Source organism: Sturnus vulgaris, chromosome 27, assembly GCF_052056855.1.
Source record: "Sturnus vulgaris isolate bStuVul1 chromosome 27, bStuVul1.hap1, whole genome shotgun sequence".
Lineage (NCBI taxonomy): Eukaryota > Metazoa > Chordata > Aves > Passeriformes > Sturnidae > Sturnus > Sturnus vulgaris.
This window is the reverse complement of record NC_142269.1, coordinates 2,448,035-2,471,905: the sequence shown is the minus strand read 5'-3', so window position 1 is coordinate 2,471,905 and position 23,871 is coordinate 2,448,035. Positions and strand designations below refer to the sequence as shown.

The window sequence follows — 23,871 nt, the reverse complement described above, 5'->3', positions numbered from 1 at the left end:
CCAACCTGACCAGGCCTGCACAAGCACAGCTGCAGGTATCTCAGGAATATCAGCACCAATCACCTACAGCATTTAAAGCCTTCCAGATTCACTGAGGCGTGAGGGGGAGTTGCAGGATCACCATGTGATCTTTGAAGCAGAGATCCAGTCCAAGTTCCCTTTCGGTCACATCCACACCTTTTACATCTTACCATTATAACCACTCCTTCAAACAGCTCTTTGTTCAATCTGGGAGCCAAAAACTTCCCATAAAACCTCAATCAACTCTGCGTGTTTGTACTGGGAGCTGCTATGAAGTTTGCACAACAGCAAAGACAAAATTTGGCTGTAGTAAACAACATGTTTTCTCTTAAATAGCCAGAACCCCTCCAGGAAGCTATAAAAACACTAGGTCTCTTAAATCATCTGTACCACCAGATCTTCTAGATGAGCTCTGTTAAGTGTGACCATATAAAAAATAAATACTGCTTACAGTATTTGTTATCTAAAAAATATTTGCCTGTGGAGAAAATATTCCAGTGTAATCCTGTAAAAGTGAGATACTAATTTTCTTCACACTCCAGCAGTCTGATGAAACACATGGCCTGCCATCCCCTCAGTAACTAATGAAAGGCAGAGCTATTTGTATAGCCTAGGAACTTTACAAATATTTATTTATTTATTTATTTATTTATTTATTTTCCCAGAAGGAAGGGCGATTTCAGTTTTGCTGACTATTTCATTTTCATTCTTACAATTTTTGGCAAGAGCACTGTGAGCTGGGGATAACTGACTGTAGTTTGTCTAAGACTATATAAATACATGCTTTATGACCCTTCTCCCACCACCAACATTGCATTTTAATGCCAGCATTACCCTTCATCTGAGCAATGGCTGACACCGGGGCTTGCTAACAGCTCCAGAGAAGAAAAAAAGAGCAATAGGACGAGTAAGAACAGCTTTATTTTCTTGTATACACCTGTTTTGGGGGAAGATGACCAGGCAAAAAAAAAAAAAGAAAACGCATTTTGGGAATCTCAGAATTAATACTAGATTTTGGTTTTTTTCAATAATAGAATCCAACAGAGACAGAATAGAATCCAACAGAGAGCTCTGCTGGCAGAACTCAGAAATCCATATAACCAAACCCAAAACTCCCTGCCACACTGAGAACGAGGCTCTGTGGAAACAGAGTGAATGTAGAAGCACACTCAGACTGACACCAAACATTCCTGCTGGCACAGGAAGCTGCTCACAGCCTTCCTGCTTTCCCCCACAGCAGGTGGAAGCACAGGCAAAAGTCACAGTGTTTGATGGAGTTAAAAGGTATTTGGCCAAGAGATGATGAACCATGAGCCATGTGCCCAAGGATTGTGGGGATCCCTGTGTACCCAGAAGGATTTATTTCTATGCAATCAGAGACCCTTTTAGCAGAAGACATGAAGAGGACATCTCCATCCAGAATTTAGACACAGTAACTGGTGAATTTGGTGAGAGAATATTTTAAAAGCATTATCCCTGTCTCCAGAAGGATCCTTCAGCTCTGATGCACTATCCCAAGTAGGCATCGTTATCATGAATGACAACAAAGCTCCAAGTATTTTTTTCATGACATTTCTAAACTGTTTGATTCACTTTAGGAAACTGGTAAGACAGCTGTGAAAATACACCATGTAAAGCACTGTCACGTTACAACGCATTTGGAAGAATGTGCACTTTTTTCCTCCCAAGGGTGTAGGTAAAGATTGTTGTTTATCCCACTTTCTAGAAGACCTATGAACCAAAACACAACCTTCTCTTAATACCCACAACTGGAATTGTTCAGTAGGTATGGACTCATAGAACATTTTGGCTTGCAAATTGGCAAAGCAGCTGCCTCCAAAACATGCATGAGATACACTGAAGAATTTCTCATACTATGAAAAGGGTCAGGGTCTTCCCTTTCATGAAAATGCTCATCATTGTCGCTGTTCCTCTTCAGCATCTACTGCTACCACCACTGCACTTGTCACTGACAACTCCCTGTCACCTGGTGATAGCTGTGAAGGTGTGCAGAGCTTGGGTGCTCATCTCACTGCAGCACTGGGAACACTTAATGCCATTCTTTTTTCCCAGAATTGTGTATATTAAATGTGAGAACGCAAACAAGCTGCACCTTCCCGGGCCTGCTATGCTGTTTGGTTTGTACACCCTCCCCACAACCCTTCCCCTGCCCTGGAGTTGCACTGAGACATCTCCCTTACACTCCCTGTGCTGCTATTGCTGATTTACAGCCTGGCACTGCAGTTTGGTAATGGATTCCTCTGCTACAGGCATCGGAACCCTGTGATGTGGCTCAGGAATCACAGAATATCCTGAGTTGGAAGGGACCCACAAGGATTATCCAGTGCAACTCCTGTCCTTGCTCGGAATACCCCAAAAATCCCACCCTGTGCCTGAGACCAATGTCCAAACGCTCCTTGGGCTCTGATCAAGATCTCATCACTATATCCTCTTGCAGAGATCCTGGAAAAGAGAATTTGGTGGCTGAATACTGTAGTGGAAGAGATGTACCAGAGGTGCTATGTTGTTTTGTCCCTAGGAAGGACTTCTGTAAGTCCCTATGGGAATAGTTCTGCTTTCCTCAGCATCCCATCCTCGCTGCTTTTGAAGTCCATAGAGGACGGTAAGTGACGGGAACTGGTGACAGTGTGGCTGTGTGGCTTGTGCCTCTCCAGAGCTTCTTGTGGGATTTCTTCCCTTAAAAAAGGTGATGTGATAGACTAAACCACTCTGTACATAAACAGGGACCTCCTGGCACTCTAGAAGGAGTTCAAGCCAGAATAATTCAGACCACCACTGGAACATTTTGGCTCATGCCTAGGGCTTTGCCATGTCATTTTTTTTTTTTTAATCATGAATATCTGTTGTGTAACAGCAGTTACTTTGCAGCTAATTTTTTTTTAAGGTAAATCATATTTGAACAGAATCAAAAATAAGCAGGAGCTAAAATATCTGCAGTGCTGGGGCTGTGCCAAACACCCACAGATTCTGTACCCTGTACTCAAGCCTTGTCAAGTAGCTCAGCACATCTTTAATAATTTATTTTCATTTTATGCCTAACAGAGGATTGTCCTGATTGCTGAAGCAAAGTGCAGCAAGAAAAGCACAAAAACATTTGGTCAGCTTTGGGTCCTTGGTGCTCCTGGCATAGCTTGAGCCTCTACAGCCCCATATCATGAAAGATTTCAGTATGTGCAGTGATCACATAGCTCTTGACTCTTCTGCTAAAGCTTTTCAGTAAGTGATTGAATCACTCTAAGCAGAGAGGTAGCAAGAGCTGCTGGAGATTATAGAGTGACTCGAGCAGCTGAAAAAGGACAGGGGTTCATAACTCTGTGGGCAATGCAATTCCAGCCAGGACTTTACTGTCGCACTTCTAACCATGGATAGCCTGATACAGCAGGGGATGGACTGAGCAAGTGCTTTTCACTTACACAGACAGCTCTGCATCTCTGCACCGACACTGTTTGGTTAGGTGATAAAATCGCACAGCCAGGGAATCATTAAGGTTGGAAAAGACCCCCAAGATCATCAAATGATCTGAAAGGTCTTTTCCAACTTTAATGATTCTAAGATCATTGAATCCAACTGTCAGCCCAGCACCACCACCACGTTCACCACTAAACCATATCCTCAGGTGCCACATACATATATTTTTTGAGCACTTCCAGAGATGCGATTTCACTTCTGTCTTGGGCAACCTGTACCAATGTTTTACAACCCTTTCTATGAAAACATTTTCCCTAATAACTAATCTAAACCTCTCCTGGCACAATTTGAGACAGTTACCTCTCATCCTGTCAAAGGCAAAGGCACTTATTCCACACTACAAAGATGAACATTGTAGAACACTCATCTCACATGCAGAAAGAAGTGTCGAGTGAGATGGACAGGCAGAGTCCCGGGGACCTAATGGAGGGGACAGGGTCCCCAGCCCTGCACTGCATGCACCTGGGAAAGGAGCTGCAGCAGCCTCAGCTGCTGGGTGAAGGTATTTGGCAACCTCCCCACCAGCACCAGCCTCTAGAGAGAAGTCCGTGCAGCCTTCTGCTCACATGGCAGTTTCCTGGCATCACCAGCATCTCCATGGAAACGTTTCTGAAGTCATTGTAAAGAGTTCAAAAAAATCTCTGTTCTGGTGAGACTGGGCACAGTTACAGAATCCTGGGATGGTTTGGATTGTTATACTCACTTTTACCAGGGGTGATCATTCTCACTCTAGCATGCAGGCTCTGGGAGAGGAGCGTCGAGCTGCCCAGCTGTCCTTACCAGCACTCTCGATTAGTATGCATGGGAAATAGTGGCTGTACCAAAACAAAGAACTCCATGATAACGTGCCCAGCTCAAAGGCAGAGTCTGGAACAGGGGGAAAGGCAAGAGCAAGGCAAAACCAAATAGGAAATGTATAAACTCCTGCTGCTAGGGAAAGGCTGAGAGGACTCTTGTGCTGCAGAGCAGCAGGTGTAGGGTGCAGGGCACTGCAAACGGCACCCTGAGCCGGGCAGAATGAGCCCTTACATCAGAGACCCAGGAGCACAACCCTCTGGAATATTAATACCCTGCTGTGCCTGCAGCTGGTCTTTATGCCACCTCTTGAGCTCTCCTACCCCCAGACATTCATTTTCACAGAAATGCCTCACTTCTATATTGAGTTAATGACTGACTTTTTAAAGTGTTCCTGAGGTCACATTGTTAATAGACCTGCCAAATATTGTGGCCTGAGGGGCAAAAGCAACCTTGTCCTCCATCTTTCAGAGCAAGAACTTCAGGGCTTGTCCCCTGAAAATTTTGGGTGCAGTAGATTAAAAGTTCAATCAAAGTTAGAAAAATTGAAAAATAAAAAATAATGAAAAATAAATAAAATAAAATAAATAAAATAAAAAATAGAAAAATATGAAGAAAAAAATTTACAAATTCAAATCATTCAAGTACTCAAAGTTAAGGTGGTCCTGAAAGAAAGAAGCCTGAAATGGTGCTTAAGCACTATTTGAACTGGAGAATTCCTATTGGGACTAGCCTGTGATTTCAGTGTATTGTGATGGAGCAATATGTCTGCTACATAGAGGTAATACATAGAGACTCCTGGTGAGATTATTTGATCGAGGCTGGATTTATTAGAATGCGAAAAATAAGTAAATTTAAAAAAACATCTCAAGTTCCAAAAAAAATCAACTGGAAAACAGTCATTTGCTGTAGCAGGAGGATGATTTTCCTTGGCTAGAGCAGGACAGGGAGACCTGGAAGAGGTACAGGGAGCCCAAGCTAGATTAGTGGGAGAGAGGAGCTTCACCAAGGGGCATACAGGACTAGTTTTTGCCAGAGTTTTAAATAGTTTTCCAGCTATTACACTTTTGAGCACAAGGCAGATCATACCTCGGGGAAAGGGAGCATCTATCCTAATGACTGGGTCCCAGAATATCTGGTAAGCCACAGAGCAGGCTACAATAGCTGGGCCCAACATAATACATAAAAGAACTGACCTAAAAAGTTTAGGATTTAGATACATTTTCTGTACAGCAAAAAGTTACACTTCAAAATTTTAATGTCACCTTCCAAAAGCATTACTAATGCAGACCTTCCAGTTATCATCCCTTACCTTCAGCCTCCCTGGAAATGGCTTGTGGGACCTTACACGATGCAGTTAGGGGGAGTGGTTTTTGAACGACATCCAGTAGGGCCATTAAGTTCCTTCTTGGCTGCCTTCAATACCTACTACAGGTTTCATATCTGAGACTTGTGTTTCTGAACAGAAAAACAGCCAGTTAAAGAGGAAAACATTTCTCAAGGCTGCTTTGCACAACCAAATGGAAGGACACACCACAACAGCAGCAAAGGACTGAGGACACAGAGATTGTTAATTCTCTTCATTCATTTGACGTTCAACTACAGAAATAATATTTATGACACACAAGAAGCATTAAAGAAAAAAAAGAAAAAAGAAAGAAAACCAGCACCAGAAAAACCAAACTGCAATATTTGAGAAAGATCTCATATAAAGAAAAATATTAAAACATGCAGTAAAACATGCAACTTGAAATAAGAGAAAGAGTGAAAAGCCTTAAGATGTAGCATTCGAGGAATATAGAACAGGTTTTACCAGGAATTATTAGCATACATCTGCACAACCCCCAACCACCTGTTTTTACTTGTATTTGTGGGCCAATAAAGAACTGTGTATTGCTAATCCTAAAAATAAGAGCTTAAGCTTTAAAAAACATTTGTGTCACATACTGAAAAGAATGACTATGTTCAAACTACCCTTTCCCAGCCATGTTTGACTGAGAGCACAGTGTAATCTTTTCCTCACCTTCATATAGGAACAAAAAAAAATATACCAGGAAAGGGGTTGGTCATAATCAGAGATCACTTTAGCCCAATTTTACTGCTTTTGTGTCCTAGAACTCTTTCTTCCAGGGGCTTTGCAACCCAGGTAAACGGTTCTACCCTGCAGTACACATGTTTTTCCAGAGATCACCCTGGATGCATCCATGGTCCCTGCTGGCCTCAAAATTTCAAGGTGAAATCCAGGCTCCCTTCAAATAAATGGTGAAACTCCCTTGATTTTAAAGCCATTTTCCGCTGTAAATCCCAGAGTCACCTGCAGAACTATCCCTTTGCTTAATTGTTTGCCCTCATTGTTGGTTTCTGATGATTTCCCTGTGTACTTAATGGTGGATTTGCTCGAGGTAATTAGTTAATTACCTGTCAGAGACTCTCCTGGGGACCAGGTAGAGCTACTGAATGGCCATCCTGTAGACACTTAGGCTTAATAATGGCTAAAGAAAAGAAATATTAATTTCTTTCCTTACAGCCAAGTTGCAAAAATTAGGATCATCTCTCCAAAGTTCTCAAATACACGTTAACAAGTGGCCATAAAAGCCCAGAGATGATTTTCCTGGGACAGAGATTACGTGCACCAAGGTGAGGCACCTGGTAAAGGCAACCTCATGTGATCTGCTCCTTACCACGTGCCCCCAGCTATGCTGACCGTGCTCAGACTGTCCTGCATCTACACTGCCTCTTTTAGATTCCCTTTTAATACAGGAAAAATCCATAACCTAACAAATACCGGTTGTACAATCCCAAATCTCCATATTTACATGCCTGAGTGCTACTGCTATTGACAGAGCCCTTCTCCAGTGGCTGCCATCAAAGCAGTCATTTATTCAGCCAACACTATTCAAATACAGATTGTTTATTCAGTTCCTGCTGACATTTCCTGTAGTCTGTTTAATCCACCACAGGGACCCCGATAGGGGAAAGGCAGCATATTCACCCCCGGTGGGAGATCCCACTGCTTGTCACAGGTCCCTCAGCCATTCCCGCTTGGTTAGAAGACAAGAGGTAATTTTAGCAGCATTCTTTTTGGTTTTTTCTCTGTTTAGACAACAACAGTTAAACCTTCTGAGGAAGTTTGAGAGCTGACTTGCCATTAACCCCTGGAGACCTGCATCCAGCCCTGGGATCCCAGCATCAGAAGGACAGGGATCTGGTGGAGTGAGTCCAGAGGAGGAACCAAGGTGATCGGAAGGATGGAGCAGCTGTGCTGTGAGGAAAGGCTGAAAGAATTGGAATTGTCCGGCCTGGAGAAGAGACCAAGGGTGACATAATTGTGAGCTTCCAGTACGTGAAGGGAGCCTTCAAGAAAGACGGAGAGAGACTATTTACAAGGGCCTGGAGTGCTAAGACAAGGGGGAAAGGTTTTAAACTGCCAGAGGGCAGGGTGAGATGGGATACTGGGAAGAAATTGTTCCCTCTAAGGGTAGTGAGGTCTGGCATAGGTTGTCCAGAGCAGCTGTGGGTGCTCCTGGATCCCTGGCAGTGCCCAAGGCCAGGCTGGGCATTGGGACTTGGAACAACCTGGGACAGACAGTGGGAGGTGTCCCTGCCATGGCAGGAGGTGGGACCGGGTGAACTTTAAGGTCCCTTCCAACTCAAACAATACTGATTCTATGATACCACAAGCAATATATTGACCTCAGCAGCAGCAACACAGCCAAAAGTCTTGGATTGTGGATCAGAGTTCTGTCGGGACACTTGCCTAGGGCAAGGGCTGCCAATCTAGGAGATATTTGCCTTTCAGCCAACGCTTTTATTCACATGCAGTAAAGGTTTTCCCCCTTTTCATTGCTTCCCACTGGCTTTCCAGATGCTATTTGGCTGAGTGTTTGCCACTGACCTGTTCAGAGCTGTAAAAAAGCCAAAGGTTTTTACACCAGTCATTGAGCCACGTCTGCCACAGCTCCATTGGAAATATCCCAGCTTCATGCTGGGGCTTTGACAGCTCAGTGTAAACACAATTGCAGGCATGCAGGGTAAAGGAATAATGATCAGAGAACAGCTGGAGACATGAATCCAGTGCAGTGTTACCTCTGCTTTACACACTGAGTTATTCCTCTGCAGTCAGGCTATGGAATTCCTACAGCAGTTACATGCATGTGGTTGGTGCGTACTTGGCTCTATGTCAATAACAACCCAACAGGTGATGGAAAACAAAATGAGGCGTGTAGCAAGCACAGCTCAGGCCTAAATGATAAATTAAATCAAACAGGAGCCTAAATTCCCTCATTCCCTAAGATGAAATCCTGGTCTTTGCAGTTCTAACATAATTTTCATTTAATGCTTAATATTATTTCGTAGAGTCTCTTGGTTTGCTATTTAGAGGAATAGGAAAAGCAAATGCTTCATCCCCTATAGGAAAATTTCAATGTGTCTGAAAACTTCAACAAATGTATTATTATCAGGAAAATAAGATTTAATTTAATTGCAACTTTTTTAGAAAAGTAAGATTTCAATTATTTAATTTTGTTCATTTCAACTGTACTTGGAAAAGATTGCTTCCAAACATGTTTCCAGGATTTTGCAGAATGAGCTTTCCCTCCTGACATACACGCACACTTTCCTACTATTTTCCAAATTTTTCCAGTTGGAAGACAGTAGAAATATGTGGGAAATGCTGTCAAGCTTTGGAACACTTTTCAAATTAAAATAACTTCCAGTTCTGAAAATAACATTTACCAGGTGTTAAGTGTTTGATGGGTTCATTTTAAACATGACTGCATAACCCTGAGGTGGTTTTTAGGCTATTTGGGTACAAAATGTCAGGTTCCTGCTCCAAAGAAGCTCCAGAGCTCTTCAAGACTAACAGCTACATTTCTAGAAATGGAAAAGAGGAGACTGTTTACAGGAGGGGACATCAACACCTTCCAGTGTCAGGTGGACCACGGGGTTGGAGAACATTCTCCTCTACAACACACAGATATGGGTTGTATTTCTCCAGGGGGAACTCAGGCTGGACATCAGGACTAATTTCTTTGGAGAAAAGGGTTGTCAGGCACTAGAAGGGGCTGCCCAGCAAGGTGGTGCAATTCCCATCCCTTGAGGTGTCCAAGGAATGACTGGACACGACACTCAGTGTTCTGGTCTGGCTGACGAGGTGGGAATCAGTCAGAGGCTGGACTTGACAAACTTGGAGGTCTTTTCCATCCACAATGATTCTTGGATTTTTTTTAAAGCACTGTGCTAAAAGACATAACAATTTAAGAGATGCATTTTTTTCTTTAATCAAATCAAGTGCAGGTCCATGTGATTACATAATGAATTATGCAGTAATATTATGACCCTGCCATAAAAATGGAAAATCAGTGGGCAGTGTGTGAACTCAAAGTTTTCCTAAAAAACAACCTGTAAATATCTGCAGGGGAAGCAGCATCCTTGGAAAACAATGATTCACGCAGGTTTTGTTTTCTTTCCTTGCCATCCTGAGCACATCGAGGAGCTAACATGGGTAGTAGCTGCTAGCATGTCTGTCTTACACCAACTGCTTCATGTCTGAGAAGAAAAGGAATCCTTTAGAACATGGCAGATAAATATTTGTCGTGGGGTTTTTTAAATTATTTTCCCTTGGATTAAGCACTCTCATTTCCAGTGACATGTTCTCCAGGTGTCCTGGCTTTTGATATATTGTTTCTCTTGCTCAGAATTCATTAAATCAGCATTTTGCCATAAAGAGATTCCCAAATAACCTAGAACGTGTTCAAATGATCACAGGAGGAGGCATCAGCACATACAGAGACCACAGAATGCAAATAAAATTATAAACTGTTATATGTCTGAGCAGGATGGATTCTCTCAGCATAACTCAGTGAGGGAAAGATGCTGACCTACAGATGCATCCTTTTAATCTAATGGCATAACGTACAGACTAAAGTAGGAAAAGGTTTTCCACAGCAATCACCACCTGGCATAGCTGTGTTACTCCTGAAAAAACATTTCAAAATAAACTCAGAGTGTCCTGGTTTACCAGATGTTTGGCATATTTTTTGAAACCTGGTTCTGACTCTTCAGAGGGAATGGAGGCAGAGGAATCACAAGGAACGTAGCACTGCAGATGTGCTGATACAGACACAAGGCCTTTTCCCACTTGAAGCAGCATTAACTCACTGCATAAAAAGAGTAAAGGTTCTACAGTAAAGAAAATACAGTAAATAAAGGCACAACCTGCTTTATACAGACAGGACACCTTCCCACACCCGTATTCTGGCTTTGTTTCTTCATAGAATCTTAGAATATACTAAGCTGGAAGGAATGCACAAGGATCATCAAGTCCATCTCCTGGCCCTGCACAGGACACCCAAACAGAAAGAGGCAAAAGAAGGGAAACTGAGTATTAAAAGTCTCACGTCAAAGAGCTGAAGGCAGCCCCCAGAAGTTTAAAACACAAGAGCAATCCAAAGTTGTACCTTTGTTGTTGTAAGAGGTGAGTTTAGTGCCATCACATCCCATAGCACGGGGGAAAGGACAGCCCAGTAGAATATGTGACAGCACAGCTCCTCAGCCACTGATCTTAATCTTTCTCTTCTCTTTCCAATCTGGAGCCGATATTCCTTTCCTACAAAGAATTAAAGAATTAAGGAATCATTAAGGTTGGAAAAGATCTTTAAGGTGATCAACCAAACACCACCGTGTTCACCACTAAGCCATCTCCTCAAGTGCCACATCGTCACATTTTTCAAAAGCTTCCATTATAAACAACATGTGATATCCAGGCCTGAAATGCAGTATATGTGCAGTTGTCATTTTCCCACAAATACACAGACTTTCTGCTATTGATCCATTTCTAATACTACAGCAATTTGTAAACTTGTAAATTTGTAAAGCATATTCATACCTCATCACGTTGGTGTTGAATCTTTAGCCTCACTGTGACAGAGTATTTAAAATGAAAGTAATCTATTGAATGTGGACAATAGCTCATATGATAGTGTGAGTTGGAAGGGACCTGAAAGCTCATCTTGTTTCCACTCTGTGCCACAGGCAGGGTCACCTTCCACTAGATCAGGTTTTTCCAAGACCCATCCAACCTGGCCTTGGACATTTCCAGGAATGGGCCAGCCAGAGCTTCATCGCAATGTTACCTTTATAATCTACAAACTATTCAGGCAGAATCCCTCCAGAATTATAAAACAAACCAGATTGTAAATTGGATTTACAGTGCTGGCCATTCACAGGCAGTCAGAATCCATTCGCATATACACAGGTTGTGAATAAATGGGAAATTGTTACCTTTGGAGCTGTCGGGTCATCACTAGCATTTACAGCAGGAGATTAAAAGAACTGGTTGCAGCTGACAACAGACTGGATTGAAGCTGTGCAGGTACAGGAATCGCTCTGCCTCAGTGAGGTTGTGACACACCCCCCAACCCTCATTAAAATAACACTAGTCCATTATTGTGAAGGTGATAAAAATCTATTCTCTCAAAACAACAAAGATCAACTTTCACCATCCATTTGCTAAATAGGTGGAACATGAAAATACTTCCCCTGACAATGAGCATTCTGGGGGAACAGTACATGCACGGCACAAAGTAACAGGAAATTTGAAATAAGAGCACACAGGGCATTATGAAGCGTCACCATTTGTTTCTGCTGACATATGGGACTAATCACAGTCCCTTTAAGGGCTGATGTTAAGTTTGTCATTTTTACAAGGATTGATTAATGTTAAATATCACTGTGGGCGGGTATAATTGTTATTTAAAAGAAAATTGATACCAGATATGAAGGGTCATGTCTACAGTTACAGTTGGTGTAACAAGCTGGTACTGCCTCTTTCAGGACAGCTAAAAATAAAATCATAGAATCACCATGGGTTGGAAGTGACCCTAAAGATAATTTTTTTTCAACCCCCTGCCATGGGCAGGGACACCTTCCAGTAGATCAGGTCACTCAAATCATCTAGGAACCTTCTTGCTGTATCCAAGAAAATTCTCACATGCTGCTAAAAAATCCTCCAAACTCAATAAAAGCTGTGCAACCAAAAATAGTGTTTACATTTGCCTCAAGAAGCACAAGCACAAATTAATCTCGGGCTTTGGGATACACGAATTCCATGGCCAAAGTTAAGCACTTGCCCTTAAGTTCAGAATATCCATTAAGTGGATCATCACCATCTTCATGATTTCCTATACGTTACTAATTCACATCCTTCTCCACAAGCAGATTATTATCAAAACCCCTCAAAGTACTGGGGAGATTAAACAGAAGGAATGAGAATCAGAGCAGAAACTAGGAGAAACTTCCAAAGAGAATTTCAACACCTGCATCTTGGGAGGCTTGTCTTCGAATATGACATTGGATCAGGTGCAGACCTATGAAGGAAAGGATGCAGTTCTTTCCACCCAGGCAGATGGTCTCCTTTAATTATTCTTCAGCAGTCTGTGTTGAATACAACTTCCCCCCCCCGCCCCTTTCTTTTTCCCCAGTGAAGAAATGGACTGTTGTCTGTGACACTGAACATTCATGTGAGAGAAACCACGGAGGGGGAGGTCACCACAAAACAGGGATCTTTCTGTAGTACTCCACAGCAATAATTTTGCATCAAAAAAACCAAAGTTGACAAAATGAACGTATGATCACAATCCTGGGCAATATTAAAAAGCACTGGCTGCATTTCCTAGTTATGGGAGCATAGGAGTGGGTTGCTTGGTAACAGCTCCTGCCACGATCTGCTCGGAAATCAGCCATAAAAGCAACTCCCATGCCATTGCAGCGTTGCTACAGCAACATGCGCAAGTGATGGATCCTAAGTTAGAGACACACCTTAAGCAAAAATATGTTTCCTGTCATTTTAAACACTTTCCAACCCATAAATATTCAGTGTCTGCCATTCTGAGCAGCTCCCAGCAAGGCTGGCTCCCGGGGGGCTTTGTCACCATTCGCATCGGTTGAGAATTTGTAGGTGTAGGAAAGCAATTAGCAAGGAGGAAAAAAAAACAACCCGTGATTGCCCTGGATTGCAGCACTTCATCATTCAGGTGCTGGCATAGCAGCTGTGTCACTGCAGCCCCACAGGGCATTGAGGAACAGAGGAGAAGTTTCTTCCTGTAGGTGTGGGCTGCACTGAGGCTGCAGCAGATACCATGTGCCAGTGGGGCTGTGGCCTGGCAAACCCTTCAGGCGCTCAGCAGTGATGCTGCAGGTCCACCCGTGCCTCACACAGGTGGGATCTTTAGCCTGCAAGAGACATCTGCAGCAGGTCAGGTGTCTGCTGCCTCTCAGCCCACAGGTAGAGTCCTCATGGGCTACAGGTGAAGCCTGAGATAACTGACCAAGCAGGGAGGACCTATTTTGCAGGGGGGCAAACTGCACTTTTGGATGACTGACCACGAACTTGCTTTTCAGGATTCCTGAGTGACACAGGATAAACAGCTCAGATGGAGATACCTGTGTATGAGACACACACTTGGATCTGAGAACATGTCTGCTGCTCTTGCAGTGCCCCTCTGTGCCCAGCTGTAACACAGTTATACAGAATCATGGAATGGTTTGAGTTGGAAGGACCTTAAAGTCCATCTCATTCCACCTTTCGCGAGACCAGGCTGATCCAAGCCCTGTCCAACCTGGCCTGGAACACTTCCAGGGATGGGGCAGCCACAGCTGCTCTGGGCAACCTGTGCCAGGGCCTCACCAGCCTCACAGGGAAGGATTTCTTCCCGAAGTCCCATCTAACCCTGCCCCCTGGCAATGGAAAGCCATTCCCCCTTGTCCTGTCACTCCAGGCCCTTGTCCAAAGTCCCTCTTCAGCTCTCTCAGAGCACCTGTAGGCACTAGAGGGGACTCTAAGGTCTCTCGAAGCCTTCTCTGCTCCAGGCTGAATACTTCCAGCTTTCTCAGTCTCTCTCAATAATGGAGGTGTTCCAGCCCTCTGATCATAGAAACTAACTGAAGAGCTGCCATGTCCTAAAACAACTAGTCTGATGGGGGAAAACTTTACTACAACCATGTAGGAGAGTAAGTTTATTGACTCCCAGAAGCAAGTCTTTGCCCTGAAAGTGAAAGAGTTCAGTCACTTTGCAGCATTTCAGCCTTAACCCAGTGTGCTTTCTTGGCTCCAGCAGCTGCTGTCCACAACCTCTCCTCCACACAGAGAACCTGCCACTAAACCAGACACTTACTTTGACAGGGAACTTCACTTTTCAAAGTCAGTCTGTGCCAGTATCTAACAATGTCAAGTCTGTGTTCATCTCACGGGTGGTGCCAGATCCTCAGGCAAGTACCAAGTGCAAATGATGAGCACAGACACAGAGCTCCTCTGTCTGTGCTGAGACAGGCCAGTGACTGGCAGCCAAGGAGGAAGTAGGTTAACAAAAGCTGAATTATTTTTTTCTCTGAAAATGCCTAAAATGGACCCACAAACCAAAATTATAAAATAATTATACTCCACCTTGAGCTGAACACAAAAAGGTTATTCACTACAAAGCCCTAGCAACCATCTTAGCCTTAAAGTAAAAGAAAGCAGACTGCCAAAGCAGTAATGCAATGACACACAACTGCTAATTTCATGTCTGTTTTTCAGAGGTCCGTAATAATAACCAGTAATTCCTTACAAAGCATCCATTCTTGCTCCCTAATTCCCACCTAAGGATACTGAAAGGCTTAACCATTCCCTGGCTGTACCATTTAGGAAGATAATGTCCAAAGCGGCGGCGGCAGGAGAGGGACTGCTACTGAGCGCCCGCATTGAAAGGGCGGCTCTGATTGGACAGGGCGGAGAAAGGCGGGCCGGGATTGGCGGGGCTTGGAAGCTGCGAGGCTGCAGCCCATGGCAGCGGTCTTAAGAACTTAGTTTGAGACATAATAAAGTTAAAAATATTGCTTACGTTTTTTAGTTAGAACAAGATAAGCCACGTACATAGTTTATACGTAGCTTGGAGTGCTAAAAACCTAAAATTTTAATAAATTAAAAAGTAGTGGTCCAAGTTTGTGTCTTGGGTAATTAAAAAGTTTCAATAAAAATCATACATCAGGGAGAGCTGGTGCACTATGCCACGGCTTTATGCCACGTGCATTTTGCTATTGCATTTTGCCATTACTTTGACCACTTGCTTTTATGCCACGTGCTTATGCCATTGTTTTTCTTTGTTTTGTTTTGTGTTGTGCTTCTACAATAAATAACTTTATACCAACTATTAGTTACTTTGCTTTTTAAAAAAGAACATAAGTCCACAGTGTGTGTGCCTAAGAGCACCCGGAGGTCTAGAAAACCTCACAGGGGAAGTTCTTACCGCTCTACTAAATGCTTTATGAATGATGGTGATGATGATGATGATGATTTTCGGGAAGCAGGCTGTCTGTTCTGATCCATTTTCTTTCCTCTCCCTGCAGACTCTGCTGAAAGGCTGAGGTGAGACCAGGATCTGTAAAATCTCTGACTCTCTCCGTGTCTCCCCGAGACCAAAGCCGTGTTTGCTGTCAATGGTTACATAGTGGCAGATGCTTAAGACTGAAAACTTTGGGTTTTTTGCCCTGAAACCCAAGACTCTCTCTGCATCTGTGACCTGTATATCTCTTGAAAGAGTTCCTGGGTTTAGAAAAGTTTTTCCATCCTGCACTATATAGTTGAATTAAAAAGAATCATACTGTATCAGTGTGGTGTTAATGGCTTTGCTTGAGTTGGTTAATTACAGCAGATCATTGATAAGATAAGGGGTTTGATAAGAAGATCCCTTGGTTGGAACTTGCAACTCTTCCTTAATTTGTCTTTGTTCCTTTAATTTCTTTCAATTATTTCTTAAGCAATTACTGCATTTAGGATATACAATAAGGACAACAGCATTTCTGCCCTGCTGGTTTGGGAAATCCAAGCCCAGTTCCTCGGAGAGTGAGGGGATGGGGAGCCGAGCTTTAGGCTGGGTTTTGACAGTGGGAATTCGGCAAGGAAGAAAGAAGAGAGATCCTCCAAGAAGTGGTTAAGGCCAGTTCTGCTGGCTTTGGGTGCTCCTAGCCCAGAAAATCAGAAAAAGTGTGCAATGAGTCTGCAAGGAGAATGTAAGGAGTATGCAAGAAGTGTATAAGGAGTGTGTGAGGAGAGTGCAATGAGTGTGATCGATTGCTCGGCGAGCTATTGCTAATGTCTGCTGATTGATTAGCTCGGCGACCGATTGATCGTGCCTGCCGATCGATTAGATCGGCAATCGATTGGCGATGCCTGCCGAGCGATTATAGCGGCGATCGATTGCTAATGCCTGCCGATCGATTAGCTCGGCAATCGATTGCTAATGCCTGCCGATCGATTAGCTCGGCGATCGATCGATCGTACCTGCCGATCGATTATATCGGTGATCGATTGCTAATGCCTGCCGAGCGATTAGATCGGCGATCGATTGATCGCGCCTGCCGATCGATTATATCGGCGATCGATTGCTAATGCCTGCCGATCGATTAGATCGGCGATCGATTGATCGCGCCTGCCGATCGATTATATCGGCGATCGATTGCTAATGCCTGCCGATCGATTATATCGGCGATCGATTGATCGCGCCTGCCGATCGATTAGATCGGCGATCGATTGCTAATGCCTGCCGATCGATCATATCGGCGATCGATTGATCGCGCGTGCCGATCGATTAGATCGGCGATCGATTGCTAATGCCTGCCGATCGATTATATCGGCGATCGATTGATCGCGCCTGCCGATCGATTAGATCGGCGATCGATTGATCGCGCCTGCCGATCGATTAGATCGGCGATCGATTGCCAATGCCTGCCGATCGATTGCTAATGCACACTATTTGCACACTCCTTGCACACCCTTTGCACTCATACAGAGGCAGGAGGTTTGTCAGTTCTGGTCGGGGTTTTTTGGGGCGTTCATTCCGGGGGATTTCCTCAAGGATTGGGACACTCCTTGATTCCATCCCTTGCCTGTCTCCCAAGCGCCACCCTGTGGGCAGAGCGCGGTACTGCGCGCCTGCCTCTCCCAAGATGGCGGCTCGGGTGTCGCTCCCCGACCTTCTAACTCTGGCTGCAAAAGGAGGGTGGCACAGCAAGGAGCCCGCTCGCTCTAGTGGGATGCCTGCGCACGACGCCGACACCGATCCCACGGGTGCGATTTTCGGCGGCGTTTCCAATCGTGCGGACATCTCCTTCAGCCCGCTTCGGCCCGGGGGAGAGGGGCGGGGCCGCCAGCGATGGTCCCGGCGCAGCCCGGGCAGGCTCGGGGCGGAGCCGGGGCTTGGCGAGGCGGGGCACGGAGGTCCCGGGGACGGGACCGGGCGGGGCCGGGGCGGTGCTTTAGGGGCGGTCCCCAGTGGTCCCGGGCGGCACCGGGGCCGGGGCCGGGTGATCCCGGAGCGGTACCGAGCTGTGCTGGGGACGGTGCTGCAGGGGCGGTGCCGGGCCCGCCTCAGGGTGATTGAATGCCCAGAAATCGCCTCCTCTGCCCCGTGCTCACACTGAGCTGCGGGCTGCAGCGTGCTGTCGGAGCTCCGCACACAGCACGGATTTGGGCTTCCCCTCCTCTCAAACCCTCTCCCCCTTCTTCCTCCTCCTCATCTTCCTCTTTTTCCTCTCCCTCCGCCTCGCCCCCCTCCCCGGGCCCCTGACTCCCCCCGGGATCCCCTCCTCCGGAGGCGGCCCTTCCGAACCGACCCCCCCTCCAAGCCCCGGAGCCCGAGACCATTAAGGTAAGCTTTGGAATTGAAATATCAGGATATTCACTGGCCTGAAATTTCAGGATTGTACGATTTTTTCTTGAAGCAGTTACCTTTGCTGCAGGATTGTGTGGTCACCAGTCTCCTTTCCTGTGACTCTTGTTGAAATTTGCTGTCAGATAACCGGCTAGTAACGAAATATTTGACAGAAATCAGTGCTGTGAACGGACTTCACTGCAGCAGTTGATGAAAGAGCAAAGAAAATGTCTGTCGTGTTTACGCACCCCCCCGAGGCTGAATGAATTCTGATACTGTAATAAATCAGTGCAGTTGGTGCCTGCAAAGGTCTTGACATTGATCAAGAAGATATTACTTTGGATTTTTACTTTTTATCAGCGTTTCTTTAATCTGTACTTCAGCACTCTAGCCTTTCATAAGTCTTCTCCGGTTTCCTCTGGCCCTGCAGAGTAGTCCTCTCTGTTATTGTCTGATCCCAGCTTTGATGCAAGGAGTACTTTTTGTCTTGAAAATTAGCATCCCCCTCTGCATATTTAAATTAGTTATTTGACTTCTGAGAAAAAGCTGGTCAGCTCGAAGTCCACCAGACACCAGAGGCTGCTGTTTTTAGCACCTTATTCAAAGAGGACATCCTTTAGTTACCTAAGGAGGGGTAGAGATTTACCCCCAGGAATAAGGAATAAATGCAAGCAGACTGTCCTGCCAAGAAAAAAATCCAGTTACAGTGACTGAATTCGGGTTTAGTTGCCCTTGATCCTTGCAAGGGATTAAAGGCAGGTTCACTTGGTCTCCCAGCAATGAATGTCTCAACCAAAAGCTGCTCAAAATGTGCTGTTTTTCTGATGGTTTTGGATTCTTTTGCCAGGTGGGAACATGGACTGCTTGACTTGTTCCTGTGTCCACTTTCAACTTCAGTCCTTTGCATTTTCTCTGAAGGGAAAGCAGGAACAGGGAAGTTGGGGCAGTTCCGTCAGCAGAAAGGCTGCTAAGAATAGATGGTAAGGACTTACTTTTCTGCACAATGCCATGTAACTGAAGGCTCGTTTTTGGATTTCACATTCTGTTCCTGCCCGGTTTTGTGAGAGCTGCAGGTGCATTTCTGTTTCCAGACCCTGCCAAAAATAGTCGCTTATATTATAATGAATCCTTTTTCCTTCATGTTTTCTTGCTTTAAATGAATTCCCCTGTCAGATTGATGTGAGCAGCAGTTATTTTTAGAGCTGCTGGTGTTGTACACGGAATAACTGTAGAACAAATGAGTTGTGATGGCTTCCTTGTATTTGATGTGTGGAGAGGAGCAAAGGCACAGATTCATCCTGTGTAATTGCAGTCGTCCAACGTAGGTGCCAGGGTCGGGAAGCTGGGCAAGGTTTCCTCTCTTGCTGGGCCTTAGGGGGAGGGAGCTGAACCCTGGTGTCACTCGGATTCCTTCCTCTTCTCCCTCCTCCTTTCTTGCTTGTAGAGCTGGAGCTCGGGGTCACCGAGTTTGGGTGCTCGCAGTCAGGGCCTGAATTTGGAGAGCAGGAAAGCGGGGGGAAGTTTCTAGGCACGTCAAAGCCTGTCTCTAGGGTGTGGGACTTGTTGGTCTTCCTCACCACCCCCAGCAACTTGCACTTCTCTCTGGACCTTGCTGTGGTCACAGCCCACTGCTCATTTATGTGACTGTTCATCCGTCTGCCTGATTGCTTTAAGTACAAGTAGCCTGATTCAGGTTTAATTTAGCAATGATTTTCCTTTGTTTCGTCGGTAGTTTTCTAAAACTCCCCTACAGGCTATTTTGAAGGTGCTTTTTTTTTTTTTAACTGCCTGTGATGATAGAAAGCTGTACGGCCCTCTGAAAGCAGTATAACCTGCTTTCCAGAAATTACAGAAGTAGGATTTTTATTGTCCACTATGCAGCTGAAGTCCCCCTAGTGAGCCTCTTGAACTGAGGGTGAGGAGAGCGGCAGATACGACTCCTCATCAACCTGCTCTTCTTTTCGTTCCTAAAAGAAGGAAGCATGAAGGTAACTATAGAAAAAGATCTGTATCCCTCGGGGTTTTGTATTTTAGGTGTTTTGAGGTTTATTTGCACCACTTCCTCCTTTGTTTCCTGGACAGGTTTTACGTGACAGTGGAGCGTTTGAGTACACGTGGAAGGAGCTTTCAATTTGGCTGGAGCACTTGGATAATACAAAAGAAGACCAAAAGGAAGCAGTGATTCAGTTTTTGGAAAAGGTAACGGTGTTCAAATCAGCTGGATAAAAAAATGCAAAGAATAGTGTTAGTGGAAACTGGAGGTCTTGTTGCTATTGTTGAGAAACCTGTCAAAGACCAGCGAATGAATTCTGAGAAAAGCCTTGTTTGGGATTCTTTATACGGAGGTGGCATCCTTCTTGTGTTCAGTGGGAGGGCAGCCAAATGATTTGTAGGAAAATGAAATCCAAAAAGATCAGCTGTTATTACAGCATTGTCGGTGTAAGGGTAGAGTGGTGTAGGTGTGGGTAGCTTTGATCTCCTCTTTAGGTGCCAACATTATCAGAGCTCAGTAGATGGTGGTCCTTTACAAGGAAAGGTGACACTTGCTGTTTACTCTTCAGGATGTTGAATGCCCAGTGCTTTGCCTCCACTGTGGTCTGCCCAGGTACTCGGTGTGTGGTCGCAGTCTAGGTGCCAAGTTGTGGTGGGTTTTTGTTTTTCCATCAGTGTGGCCTGTAGAGCAGGAACTGTAGACAGAATCCTGCAGAAGTGCTATGGAAGTTGTCCTCATAAAAGCTGCCCAGCTTTCAGCACGTGGTCGTTCTCAGTACCGTGTGGTTCCCCTGCACTTGCCAGCCAGCAGGTGCACTTACCTTTCTCCCCACCTTTGCTGACAGATCCTGCTGAAGCTGGTGGCCAACCCCTGTCCCTACACTGACAAGGCAGCAGACCTGGTTCAGGCAGCCAGCACGCTCCAGGTGGCTCTGTTTAAACAGGACTCTGATAACATCAGCATCCCCGTCTCTCACATTGATGGTATGTGGTAACCTGTCAACATCCCAACTCCATGACTTGGGGATACACTTTCTAGCCCTAATCAGCAAACTGGGGATGGATAACTCTGGCAATCCTGTTAAGTAAGGGCCCTCCAGGATTCAGCTCTCCACGTGTTCTTGGTATCAGAAGTCGAAGTGGAATTGCCAAGTTGCCACTTTACCTCTGAAAGTAATTTCTGCCGTGGCTGTGCCACTTGAACGGTATTTGAAATCTCTCTTCATGCTCTTGCAGCAGCGTTTTTGAACTCAAATGGAAATCTAGCCCTTCTGCCTGGGACTGTTGACAGAGTCATGGAATCCCAGAGTGGTTTGGCCGGCAAGGCTCCTTAAATCTCATCCAGTTCCAGCCCTGCCATGAACAGGGACACCTTTCAGTAGCCCGGGCTGCTCCAAGCCCCAGTGTCCAGCCTGGCTTTGGACACATCCAGGGATCCAGGAGCAGCCACAGCTGCTCCGTGCTGGACAGCAGCATTGAAAGGCAGAGTGAAGGTTCAGCTGTAATTTAGGGGTTGCACTTAACGTTGTATTGTGTGACAAATGTGGCTTTCATCCTTTTTTTAATTTTTTTTTAATTAAAAAGAATTAAAAAGATGCCTTGTATTCCTGGAGTGTTGTATTCTACGTCTGTTGTTTTTCCTGTTAGTCTGGATTCTTGCTTTGATGTTTTTCTTCACTTATTAGATGTCCTGGATATGGTGGATGTCCTGATCGAGGACAGTGATGGCTTTGATGAAGAAGTTGGGTTCTCTTTAAATGAAGACGTGATCATTTCCCTTCAGTGCTGTTGTCCCTGCTGCATTAGAAGCCAGGAATGAACAAGTCCACGTGGGCCTGGATGCTGATCCCTCTTGCTGGTCCATGACAGCATGTGACAGGTGAGATTTCCAGGTGTCTGATTTAGCAGGAAACTGGTTTGTTCCTTCTTGTGAGGAGGCTCATTGGCTTTGCATGGGCAAAGCCACTCCACGTTTTCCATCTAGGAACAGAGCTGGGGAGCTGTTTTAAAACAGAGTCCCAGAGGTAAACAGCTTGGCTCGGTATTTCTGTGTGGAAATAGAAGAATATCTGTGTCTTCTGATTTTTCTCTCGTCTTTCTTCCACAGGTGTTTTTGTATTCCTGACTTGGGTTTCCATCGGGGACACGTGGCTTGGAGCTCAGGAGCCGGATCTGTTCCTTGCCCACGGCAGATTGGTCTGCACTAGTGCAGGTGACGAATTACAGGATGGCTTGGGAACTCGGAAACAAGGAGAAGCAAGTCTTATGTGTCTTTGCAAAAAGATTTGGCTACCACAGGGCATTAATTCAGGGAGTTAAGACTTCATCTTTAACGTTCTGTGCTCTGCCAGCATCACTGCGAGCCCTGAAAGCCTCCTGAGCTGTTCTCATACAGACCTATCTTGTTTGGTCAAAAAAAAAAATCTTAGTTTAGTTTCATCCAAGAAATGTTACTACTCTGTGCGAGCTCATGGGGAAGCTTTTATTCGGCATCTCTCAGTGGGACATTGAAAGTCCAACTTCCCATTTCTTGAACAGTCTGAGAGGCAGTGTTACTTTCTATCATTTTTATCACAGGCATTTTAAACTTTTTGAGGAACCGGCAGGACTGTTTGTGCGGAGGCGTGCGGTTCACAGCCATCCTCTGTCCAACGTAGGATGGGAAAAAAAGGCTGGAGAGCTTCCTACAAGGGGCTGTAAGTGCAAATGACCAGGAGCCCGGGGTTTAGTCATGATGATTTAGTATTTCTTAAAAGACTCTGATTGATTTTATGATGCCAAAACCAGTATGGATAGAAGACTGAAGTCGGGAATCACGATGGTCTCCTTGGGTTTAAAAAGCTTTAATGGTGTTTCAAGACATTTGTATGAGACCTGGTTTGTTTTTTCTTACCCTTTTATTCAATCGAAAAAAAAAAAAAACCAAAAAAAAAGCCGTGATCCATCACTGCTGCTGTGATGTGTGACAAATGCCTGTCCTCCTTCCACGTGGAACAGGTGAGAGGTGGAACTGAAGCCCAAAGAGTTTTCTGCCCACTGATAATACGTGAGCTGTATTGGGAATTCTCTGCAGAATGGCAACAGTTGTTCTTGAATTTGGCCATGAGGGGAGTGGAACATGGCAGCCCGGGTCTGAGAAGGTGCAGTGCCAGAAGGAGAAGCTTTGAAATGTTAAATCAGGATTGATTCAGGTGACTCGCGACCGCGTGCTGTGCCCAGGGCCTTGGTAGAAATACTGTGCAGGGAAAAGCCAGAGCTGCCTGTGCTATGAGCTGAATTTTTTATTGGGGGGGGGGTGAAATAAAAATGAGTTGCAAATGAGGGAATTGCTTGTGTGTGTGAATATTCTTGTCCTAAAGGAGCGCTGCCCGGTGCTCCTCCCTTCCTGTGCCGCTCTCCTGGTGAGCCTCTGTCCTGCTGGCCGTGCCTCTCTGTCTCCGTGCCTGTGCTGCTCCTTGCCCGTCTTTGCCCGCCCCGCACGGGCTGTGCTCGCTTCCTCTCTGGCTCCTGGGTTCCCTCTTTGTCATGGTACCCCTCAGTCCTTGCTGTGTGTTTGGCACTCTCTGTCTTTTCTCCGTCCTTCTCTGTGCCTCTGTGGTGCTCCCTGTGCCGTTGTTTCCCGTGGGATCCTTGTGTCCTGTTCACTGTCCCTGTTCATTTTTAATCCCCCCTTCTTGTGCTGCCCATCCAGCATGCCAGGGGTTTCTTTTCGTTTTTTGGTTATTTTTCGTTTTCATTTTTCTTCTTCTTTTTTTTTTTTAGGGGGGGTTCCATTTCATCGTGCACCTTGATGTTGATTTTCTTCCCGTGTCCTCTCTGCTGCCCCTCCTCCTTTCTGCCCCTTGTCCCCTGTGTCTGCAGGGCTGGGGAGGAACTTCAGCCCTTGTGG

General features: G+C 45.2%; 1 protein-coding gene and 1 long non-coding RNA gene across 6 annotated transcripts; one reads left to right on the top strand and one right to left on the bottom strand.

Annotated features, from left to right (window-relative positions):
• Nucleotides 1–924: 924 nt before the first annotated feature.
• Nucleotides 925–18,865, bottom strand: LOC148221045 (uncharacterized). Its single transcript, XR_015808568.1, has 3 exons — nucleotides 18,068–18,865; nucleotides 10,764–10,912; nucleotides 925–10,641 (listed from the first exon to the last, which is right to left on the bottom strand). It is a non-coding gene; the product is annotated as an uncharacterized LOC148221045 (long non-coding RNA).
• LOC148221044 (nucleolar pre-ribosomal-associated protein 1-like) lies at nucleotides 17,585–23,308 on the top strand. 5 transcript variants are annotated; one of them, XM_088179476.1, is made up of 7 exons: nucleotides 17,618–17,987; nucleotides 18,838–18,970; nucleotides 19,872–19,978; nucleotides 20,073–20,189; nucleotides 20,828–20,966; nucleotides 21,668–21,861; nucleotides 22,090–23,308. In XM_088179476.1, the coding sequence occupies exons 3-6, from the start codon at nucleotides 19,973–19,975 to the stop codon at nucleotides 21,799–21,801; spliced, it is 396 nt and encodes a 131-aa protein (XP_088035602.1). In that variant the 5' UTR covers nucleotides 17,618–17,987; nucleotides 18,838–18,970; nucleotides 19,872–19,972; the 3' UTR covers nucleotides 21,802–21,861; nucleotides 22,090–23,308. The 5 variants fall into 5 exon arrangements, 3 of the variants coding, with proteins under 3 accessions (XP_088035602.1, XP_088035603.1, XP_088035604.1); XM_088179477.1 differs by lacking the exon at nucleotides 18,838–18,970 and having other exon boundaries at nucleotides 17,631–17,987; XR_015808567.1 differs by lacking the exon at nucleotides 20,828–20,966 and having other exon boundaries at nucleotides 17,585–17,987; nucleotides 19,872–20,189.
• The last annotated feature ends 563 nt before the right edge of the window (nucleotides 23,309–23,871 follow it).

Coding starts and splice junctions, on each gene's coding strand:
- LOC148221044 (XM_088179476.1), top strand. Junction 20,190..20,827: donor TGATTCAGTTTTTGGAAAAG/GTAACGGTGTTC, acceptor CTTTGCTGACAG/ATCCTGCTGAAGCTGGTGGC. Junction 20,967..21,667: donor CCCCGTCTCTCACATTGATG/GTATGTGGTAAC, acceptor TTCACTTATTAG/ATGTCCTGGATATGGTGGAT.